General features: G+C 32.1%; 2 protein-coding genes across 2 annotated transcripts; one reads left to right on the top strand and one right to left on the bottom strand.

The window, feature by feature from the left end:
• Positions 1-1,411: 1,411 nt before the first annotated feature.
• Positions 1,412-4,516, top strand: LOC132748107 (perlucin-like; the record flags this gene model as incomplete). Its single annotated transcript, XM_060737658.1, is given in 4 exon segments — positions 1,412-1,491; positions 1,973-2,054; positions 3,617-3,826; positions 4,283-4,516. Coding segments are annotated over 4 exon segments (386 nt in total), but the record flags the coding sequence as incomplete, so codon positions are not given.
• Positions 4,517-5,478: 962 nt separating this feature from the next.
• Positions 5,479-9,116, bottom strand: LOC132748109 (NADH dehydrogenase [ubiquinone] iron-sulfur protein 6, mitochondrial-like). Its single transcript, XM_060737661.1, has 4 exons — positions 8,957-9,116; positions 7,975-8,028; positions 6,577-6,696; positions 5,479-5,766 (listed from the first exon to the last, which is right to left on the bottom strand). Exons 1-4 carry the CDS (start codon positions 9,083-9,085, stop codon positions 5,632-5,634), a joined length of 438 nt encoding a protein of 145 aa, XP_060593644.1. The 5' UTR covers positions 9,086-9,116; the 3' UTR covers positions 5,479-5,631.
• Positions 9,117-10,648: the final 1,532 nt, after the last annotated feature.

Here is a 10,648-nt window from a genome sequence, read left to right as displayed (position 1 = left end):
CAAGTCTCGCGCTCTAACCGATTGAGCTATGCGGGCTGGCCTGGCTGCTAACAAAAATTCCGGTGCATATTATATGTGTTAATCGTAAAATTCGGTCATATCTAACGCCCGACTGCGGATCGAATACTACATGATCAAGGAGTACTACATGATAATTTTTGTTTTCGAATTTAGCAAAAATACCTGTCAGGATCATCTGTCCTTTAGAAATGCATTAGTTCTTTTATATGAAATAAGTATTTAAGTTTAAAGTGAATATGTTTGAAATTAGTCGTAACCAAAAGGTTAATCAGAGCGAAAACATCTTAGAGAAATAAGGGGAATAACTTTGCAAACTATATCTAGGATTATCTGCCCTTTGATATTGCATCACATGATCATAGTAAACTTAAAGTAAATTCGGTAGTGTCTGAGAAAATAAATGAAATTACTTAAACCAAATTCTGAGAGCGACAATACCATAATACATTTAATCTGTTGTCAATCAGGGTTACAAATGAAAATGGAAAACAAAAGAAAAATACTTATCTATTGAGAATTTAGTATCAATTATCCTTTCTAGCCTAAAGATTACATTATATAGCAGCTCAAAACCTCGATATTTAGGTTCATAAAAGAAAACAAGTAAAACAAAGATGGCAATTAGAATAAAAAAAAAACTATGAGAATGTTAAAAAGTAATATAATACTACTTTTATCATGATTTTAACATGACTTTACATCTTGCGACATTTAACGGTAGTGTTGCGACATTTAACGGTAAGGGAAATTCGTGCGACATTTAACTTTAACATTGCGACATTTAACGGCAAATGATTTTGCGACATTTAGCGGCGGTTGCGACATTTAGCGGCAATGGTGCGACATTTAGCAGCAAGTGCGACATTTAACGGCGCCACACTGTTCGCTATCAGTTTCTCTACTTGCTATAGGGTTTGTAAGCGAACAACATGGATCCTGATCAGACTGCGCGGATGCGCAGGCTGGTCTGAATCCATGCTGGTCGCAAACCCATTATGTTGGTTTTGTCATGACATGGCTCAATAATATTTTTTTTGTTTCAAGATGTCAGTGCATGTATTTCGCTTTTAAAATTTATGTTTCAATTTTATACGTTTACTTCCAAAATAAAGATTCTATATTCAATATAAGCTTATAAGATTTTGTAATTTGTTGCTACTATTATGACACATATTTCTTTTTGCATTTCAACGCTGCTTTTTTTTTACTGGATAAGCATCTTATTAGCTCTAAATCATTTACATACATGTACTAAATCATTATAAAACAAATGTTTGCAAATCGTTTCCTTATTTTTTATTCATTATGTGTCTTTAAATCAGAAAATTAGTAAACATTATTTTTTCTCTTTTATAAACCTCTGCTAAAATATATTCTATATTGCCTTAAGAGTGTGACAATGGTTGGTTGAAGTTTGGTGATAGATGTTACTTCTTCAATTCAAACCCCTTGACATGGGATCAAGCAATGGTAAAGGAAAATACTGTTTATTTTTTGTACGTTTTGTAAGAAAATAAAGTCAAAGAGCCAAAGCATTGACTCATCTTTTTTTAACAATATAGCCTTAAAATATTTCCAAAAGTTTCTTCGATACAATAGTGATGAGTTGCAGCAATGTATCAGTAATGAAATACTACTCTACGTTTGAATAAAGCTAATTAATTAATGCAGGAGTATATTGTAAGCTCTTTGTAAACTACGTGCATAATAAAAGCTTTCTTAGATTAGAAAAAATGAGTTTCCAGGATTTACTATAATAGAAAAACGGCAACTTTAAAGAAAACCCAAAAGTGGCAACACCCCATAGCAATGAAGGGGGGAAATTGTATCTCTTTTTTAAGAAATAAATTAGTAAAAGTAGTACGTAAAAACAGAGAAAATAAAATATACACGCATTTAAATTTGTATTCACTCTCTTCAAGAATGTCTATATCATGTTTACATTTTACAGGCGGCGTGCAATCTTTTGAGATCGAACCTTCTCAAAATCGAAAATTCGGCTGAAAATGATTTTGTGAGAACGAAATGTATTGGTAAATAATTTTTACTTTATATTTAGCACATCTGACCATGTCCTAAAATGTCCGTCGTCGTCCCAGTGTTCGTCAACAATTTTTAGAATGACATTGATCACTTTATGTTGGTTTTTTTCCTTCTTCAACTATGCGCTCATTAAAGGGACTCCACTGAGGTTTTGTGACATGACGGGACTGGAAATAATTTTTTGAGATTATTACTCCATTTGATGTAGATCTATACTAATAACTTATGTGCAAAATATCAGATCATTAGCTCGCTCCGTTTTTTCCAGAATAATTGTTATAATAGTGAAAAATGACCAAAAAAATTGAAAAGCGTTTAATCGCTTTTCACTCAATCGGACTGAGCATAGCACAAACATATGATTTTTAATGTATGTTTTGTATATTTCTTGGTTATATTTTATTTGTAATTCTGTTTTAAGTGCTAATGTTGATCCATGTGAGAAATTAAAATTTTATGGGTTTTTTTACGCTTATAAACCTCAGTGGAGTTCCTTTAAGCATTCAAAAATTAACAAAACTAGCATACATGTAGAACTAGCATACATTGCCCGCATTATAGTGGTGTAAGGTGTGATTTCATTTCAAACAAAGTTTTTGCAGTGACTACAACTAGATTTTGACAAATCACGCAGTTATGCTTATAATAAACAATCGCGCCGTCTTAAATGCTATTGTGCCCTATTCTTTCCATAAATACGAAAACCTAATTGACTGAAACGCTGAACCAGGCATATTCCTTTTGAGGCCGTGCCGATTTTATTGGCAACAGTTATTTCAAGTTCTTGGACATCAGACGCATATGAACTTCCTTTTAAGCTCGACTATTCGATAAGAATAAGTAGAGCTATTGTAGTCACCCGAGCGTCGGTGTCGGCCTAACCACTTATGTTAAAGTTTTTGTGATACCTCAAATATTTTCAAAGTCCATTGACATATGCCTTTTTAACTTTGCACACTTGTTCACCATCATGACCCCAACCTGTAGACATGAGGAGGTAACTGTATCAAGCATTTTGACCGAATTATGCCCCTTTTTCGACTTAGAATTTTCGTTAAATTTTTGTAATACCTCAAATATTTTCAAAGTCGATTGACACATGGATTTGAAACTTTGCACACTTGTTCACCATCATGGCCCAAACCTGTAGACAGGAGGAGGTAACTGTATCAAGCATTTTGACAGAAATATGCGCCTTTTTCGACTTAGAATTTTCGTTCAAGTTTTTGTAATACCTCAAATATTTTCATAGTCCATTGACATATGACTTTGAAACAAGATGAAATTTTATACTCTTCTTTGAGAGCATAATAGGACTCTCTCCAAGGCCTATAACTGTAACATGGATTTAAAGAATTTGTGTGCCCTTTTTACATTATCAATGCTTTTTTTACTATCAAGCACTAAGAAAAGTCGAGCGTTGCTGTCCTACCGACAGCTCTTGTTTACAAGACAACCGATTAGTATGTTTTCTCTTTTGCAATTTATTTATGAAATACATGTAACGTAGTAATTGACAGATACGTACATCTCATTCATTGTACTATAATAGAATATGGAGGGCATTTTTATTGGATTGGTGCCCGGTACTCAACACAGTATGGACAATACACGTGGTACGACGGAACTACACTGGACTACACACGCTGGAATCCAGGAGAACCAGATACTATCGGATGCGTGGATCTTTTACACTTGTATAACTACAACTGGAATGACCATCCTGACTGTAACACTTACGGCGAAAGCATCTGCGAAAGGGGTAAATAACCATTTTCAGTACAGACGACGCAATATTTATTTCACACCATATAAAATCAGCGTTCTACTTCTATAATTCATAATTGGCCGATTTTAACAATTTGGCCTCGTTTTCAGTTTCCGAATCCAAAAAATCCATTTGTTCAAAACCCATACAAGGAGCGTAATTTGTATATGCTTTGGTCATATATGCTACTTTATGTCACAGGATCTTGAAATTCTATCAATATTAACGATAATATTCAAAATATAGTATAAAGATTTATACCATAGGGGGTATTTTTGGATATTATCATTAATATTAGTTGATAAAATTTCAAGTTCCTGTGCTAATATATGCACTTGTGATTGTGTTTTATGAATAATTTATGAAATTCACTTTTGTCTATCGCTTTGAAAACAATTTTCGCAGATCTAATCGTTATATTCAATAAAGATTTATTAAATTTTTCAACAGGGTTATTTGATTAAGATAATGGTACAATTGGGAACAAGCTGAATCAGAATGGGAATTGGATGTGAATCATCGAGTAAACGTATCCATTATCAACAAAAAGGAAACTATAGACAAGTAGATGGGACGTTCTAAGATCAAATGAGCCGCGTCACGACAAAACCAACATAATGGGTTTGCGGCAAGCATAGATCCAGACCAGCCTGCGAATCCGCGCAGACTGATCAGGATCCATGCTGTTCGCTATCAGTTTCTCTACTTGTTATAGGGTCTGTAAGCGAACAGCATGGATCCTGATCAAACTGCGCTGATGCGCAGGCTGGTCTGGATCCATGCTGGTCGTAAACTCACTATGTTGGTTTTCTCTGACACGGCTGAATTATGAATTCCATTATCATCACCAATTTGAATTAAATAAGGATATAATATTAGGTAAGATGGACAATGCTAAAATCGTTTATGTCATATCAATGGAGCAAATAATTCTATTTCAATCGTTAGTGAATTACACTTAAACCTTTAAAATATGTATCTTTGATAGGAAACAATACTTATAGACTTGATGCACGTGGATTTACATGTTTGTGCAACCGGAACACCTTTACAATTATTCACAATTCTTATCATTATCAAAGGGTCGAAAAGTTGCAATTGATGTTTTCTACGGTTGTTTTGTTTTAAATGTGTAGTATGTAATATAAAAGTCTCTTGCAAAAAATAAACCGTTTTTTTCTTCTGCATGAAAAATATGTTGTGAAACTGCAAAATAAATTATATTCAAACATTTTGTTGTTGATTTGAGAAATGTGTTGGGGCTTCTTGTTACAGCACCTTGTGTTACTGACATAAGTCAATTTTACATCTTATTGGTGGAGAAAAAATTTCATATACCTCTACATACAACAATGTATTCTAAAATCGTCACATGGTTTCATAGTACCAGCAAACGAAAGATCGTAACTTGTTCAAGAAATGATAACTTTGTTTTCTTAACAGGAATCAGTATTTAAAAAGTGAATTTATATACACTATCACCATGAAAGTCAAAATCTTGATCAATTCACTGTATATGGATTTCAAAAATTAACGTCACCAAGGACTGATTACAGCATCTTTTAACAGGCTATAAAAACATTTTTTTAATGTTAAACATACTATAAATAAGATGCTGGTCCGTGAAAATCAATAAACATAAAATAAACAATTAGGTACATTTATTTATCAACAATTACATCTAAATATTCAATTCACTTATTTCCAAAACGGTCCTTTCTTCTTCCTACTAATAAAATGAATAATATTAAGCACTCTCAAAACCAATTTTATGTCCAAACGTCATCGGTTTATTAGGATTATGACTTGATCTCTTCCATTTGTTTTAGATATTCCTCGTATGTTATAGAAGGCCCATGCTCCTTAGGATTGTAAAACTTTTTCTGGATGAATTTTTGCCCGGAATATCCACACACTGCCACTTCATCCCTATCCTGAAAGACAAAAAGCAAAATTGGTGATGCTACATGTATATAATAATAAATAATATTGAAGGTACTCAATTTGATTGAAACATTTCCAAAGTTTTAAAGGTCCAATGACAAATGTACAAGTACATATAAGTAATAAAATGTAGTACAATCTCATTTAAACCAAGAGTAAGACAGATTATTTCTAATGCAAACATACTGCCAAAATGCCAAATAAGCAATAATCTTTAAAACAAAGTGGAGAATGACTAAAGTAAATAGGAATTCATTAATGAAATGTGAAATGTTAACTTTCTTAAACACAGTGATTATTTTTAATACTTAGTAATTTATCATGTTCCTGGACATAAATATTTTATAAAATCATCTGCAGTAACACCAATTCATACTCAACCATGTTGCTTTGACAATAGCTAAAACATGGCCTTGCTGTATGGATAAGTATGAAATTCTTCTGTTTAGTATTAACCCATAGCTTATTTGACTACCAACAAATTGAAAAAGTCAACCAATTGCAGTAGTCTATGGAAAGTACTAACACACTAAATATAATAACCAGTATACATGTATAAATAAAGGTTCTAAGAGTCTGGGAATCAGACTTATGTCGCCCGATTCACAGCCCATTGCTCTGCCAATTGAGCTAAAAGCAGGTAATTAAACTAAAGGACAGGAGGAAAGACAAACACAACTTAATCCTACTGCTAAATAGGAAGATGTTCGAAATTTGTATTAAGCATAAAAAGTTTTTTTTCTTAATCATTTTGACACTATACAGATGTAGCACACATGATTAGGTGAATTTGTACATACCAAGTTAATAAAAACTTTTGGGTGTCCGAGAGCACCCCCGCTGTTGCTTGATACCCTTCTTCTTTCACATACCACAATTGGGTCTTCAGCAATCAGGTCTATGGCGAACCTTGGATTCACCTATAAACACATCAAACATGTTGTAAAAATTAAAATAAGTAACAAATGAATGAACACAGATACAGAACCAAGATGGCCATATAAGGCTCACCTGGGATCCATTGCTTAAAAGGTCATCATTCTTTGATGCAAAAATATGTTTTGACCAGACAACCACGATTTTTAAAACTTTTGCAAACTTTAAATGCCACATTTAATGATTAATAAAGAGTTTCTCCTTACACTTATTTAGTCACTATTACAAATCAGGTACGTATAATATACGTACCTGAACAAATGTGACCTTAGAAAAGCACAGTGTTTTTTAGCAAAGGGTATAACTCACATTACTTTTGCAGAAGTCCACTGGGCAATGTTACATGCAAAATAAGTATGAAAACACAGTTTGGAGAAAAAGATTTCAATGCCATTAAAAACTATGTAAACCGTCACCAAAGCCATTTTTGACCCAGGGCATAATTTAAATAACTTTTTTAAAAGGACCACAAGGTGATGCTATAAGCTAAATATCTGCATGTACACTGCAAACTCTGGTCTTTGTAATGTCTAAAGGAGAAGGTTTTTAAAGTTTGTTTTTCACATGTATATGTTAACTATGTGACCCCAACAACAGGGTCATTATTTTGTCCCATTTTTAATGTTAATTTTGTAGAAGACCACATGGTAATGCTACATGACATTAATATTAAAGTTCTTGTTACTGTATTTTTTAAGAAATTTTTTTAAAAATAAAAATAGTTAATATATAAGAAGAGCACAAGGTGAAGCCAAATAGCTAAGCTGCCAAATATCTATGATCTGGGCATTAAATTTTTTGAAGACTTCATTCCAAAGACTATTTATAACTTTTGATTTAGGTAGTTAAATAGCTAGGTTCATTCCTGTGATGTATGGTCAAAACTTTCAATGCAGTTTAGAAGAAAACATTATTTAATAAAATTGTGGATAATGAATTGATGGAAAAAGGACATCATGCCATCACAAAAGCGCATCTCTGAGTATTTGTGCACAGGTGAGATTAAAATGATGGACAAGGCAGGTAATGAATTATATATACTGGTAGGTAATATCTCTTAAGTTATATCTTAGATATGTAAACTTGTAAAAATGTGAAAAAATAACATAAATATAAGATGCATCTATATAGAAGAGAGGATTCCCCGACATGTTTTCAAATACTGGTAAGTGTAAATTGACATTTTAATCCAAATAAATTACTTATTACAGAAAAAAATAACAAGAGTGAAGCCCAGTACAATGTTTCATTAACATTCTTACCAATTTGTCTTTTCCAGCAAATCTTGCTCTTCTGAAGTCATCTTTGTCCCAAACCTGAAGACAGTTTTATTAAAATCATGAAAATTCACAGCAACTTAATTGTAATGGCCTATACAAATTGATCAGTCATTTGGAACCTGGCCCCCTTTCCTGAGAAATAGTATAAACCAATTAAATTTGTTAAGCAACAACTCAGCTCTATACCAACTTGACTAAATAGAGTCGACTTGTCCCACTGTTAGCATTAAAGCACAACAATAATTTGGCCAATAAATTAAATAACAAAAGATTGCATTATATAGTTAACAAGTCTTATGCCTTGAAATAATTTCATGTTTTATTTCTAAATATGCCAGTCATCATAAAAGGATAAAACTTATCACATTAATTTTGTTAATGTAAACATTCAATAAAACAACACATCTAACACTGTGGATACTGTGGATAACACTGTTAACAAAAGTTGAAATAAATATTATTACTTTATTATTACTTTATAATAGAAAAAACATGCATTTATTTTACTGTTGATAAAAAGCTGCTGATTTATCATTGGGAAACACTGAACAACAAAGAAAAAAAACTGAATCAGGCATTTTCAGGATTGTCCAGGTTTGATGGTTGTCCAGTTTTGTGGTCCCTAACCAGTGGCAGTACTGACCGTATTGCTCAAGACTTCCTACATTTTTTTCCATGAATAGACTTAGTCTTACAGTGTGTACATAATTTTCATGTCACTTGTTTGTTAGATTGTTTGGCATTTGTCTAAGCAATTAGATTAAATATGGAAATAACAATCATAAAAATCACCTTTCTGAGTATCTGATACTGCCTTCAATAAATAGCCTACTTACAAAGTCTGTCCAGCAGTCTACTGATAAAGTTTATCAAAATTTATAATACCCCACCCATTAAAATTGTGAAGGACTTAGTAATGAATTCACATTTTGCAGAATATAACAGCACATGCAACTAAAATTACCTGTCCTGTATGTGTAACTTTGTCAACATTCGGACCATCAGTAGAACATTTACAAGATGATGTACTAATTGCGCGGAAAACTTGATGTTTACCAGGCAACCTCGAAAATCCTCTGACAATGGTCGCCATTTTGAATTTGACAAACCCAAAGTGAAATTAACACTGAAAAGACAGAAAAGTAACAACTGATACAAGAGGAGTGTTTTTAGGCATATTTTTCTGTGGTCAGGTTGTTACATGTCCACAATTTTGTATTTTATGTCACATGTTCTTATAAAACATGACAGTATTCAATAAATCTTGAAATTTAATAATATCAATGAGCTATAAAATATGTTATAGATCTTTGAATAAAAAGTATGTGGTTATCGGCAATGTCTTTTAATGTTTTTCATGCAAATATATCATATGCTCAAATAATGTTTTATTGGCCACAGCTTTTATTGATAGTATTTCAATTATGTGAAAAGTGTTATCGCTATTGTGGGTTTATTGTTATTTGTTAAGGTCCTTACCAAGAAGCCTTCACATGTGTGAAATTTTATGATGGTTCATATACAAAAAACACAATTTTTAGTTAACCTTTATGAAAGACCATGTATATGTCACAATCACAAAACTTGTCACCAATTTTTAGCTTTTCATTTTAATCATAAAACTGTAATGTAACAGGTTTTTGGAGAGAACAGCTTAAATTTAGTCTTTGGAAGTCTCCATGACTAGTCTTTATTCATATATTATGACAGGGTCTTTCCTGATGATTTGTGCATCAAAGTTGTTCTAGAAAAACATTTCTTGGAACCCCTAGATTTGTGCTTTGATGTAAAATTGTCTGGCAATGGCCTTGCTGATCTTGTTCTGTACTCAGGTTGCATGGGTATTTTCAGTTGCTGCTAGCTGGCTAAAGGTTAAAATTATTTTAGCTTAAATCATGGACCTTAAGGTCTGTGGTTAAATGTAAATCTGGCAAGGCAGTAAAATCATGCATTTATTTTAATTCTTGAAATCTGCATGAAGTAAACATGCTCTTATAAAATTAAATCTGGTTTCACTGCATGTAATGCATTTTTGGTATACCTACATTTTACATCTCCATAATATACATTCATGTTATATGTTCCTTGAAACAAGGCTTGTTATATCAATCATTAAAGTATACATATATGTACATGTACCTTGTTACATCATTCTAGTAAACCTTCATGTTATATGTACCTTGTTTTACCATTATAGTATACATTCATGTTAAATGCATCTTGTATTACCATTATAGTATACCTTCATGTTATATGTACCTTGTTATATCATTATAGTATACCTTCATGTTATATGTACCTTGTTATATCATTATAGTATACCTTCATGTTATATGTACCTTGTTATATCATTATAGTATACCTTCATGTTATATGTACCTTGTTATATCATTATAGTATACCTTCATGTTATATGTACCTTGTTATATCATTATAGTATACCTTCATGATATATGTACCTTGTTATATCATTGAAGTATACCTTCATGTTATATGTACCTTGTTATATCATTATAGTATACCTTCATGTTATATCATTATAGTATACCTTCATGTTATATGTACCTTGTTTTACCAATAGTATACAATCATGTTAAATGTACCTTGTTACATCATTATAGTATACCTTCATGTTATATGTACCTTGTTATATCAT

The sequence above is a fragment of the Ruditapes philippinarum genome, unplaced genomic scaffold (genome assembly GCF_026571515.1).
Source record: "Ruditapes philippinarum isolate M1 unplaced genomic scaffold, ASM2657151v2 ctg5330_1_1_1_1, whole genome shotgun sequence".
Taxonomy (NCBI): Eukaryota; Metazoa; Mollusca; class Bivalvia; order Venerida; family Veneridae; genus Ruditapes; species Ruditapes philippinarum.
This window is presented reverse-complemented; position numbering and strand designations above follow the sequence as displayed.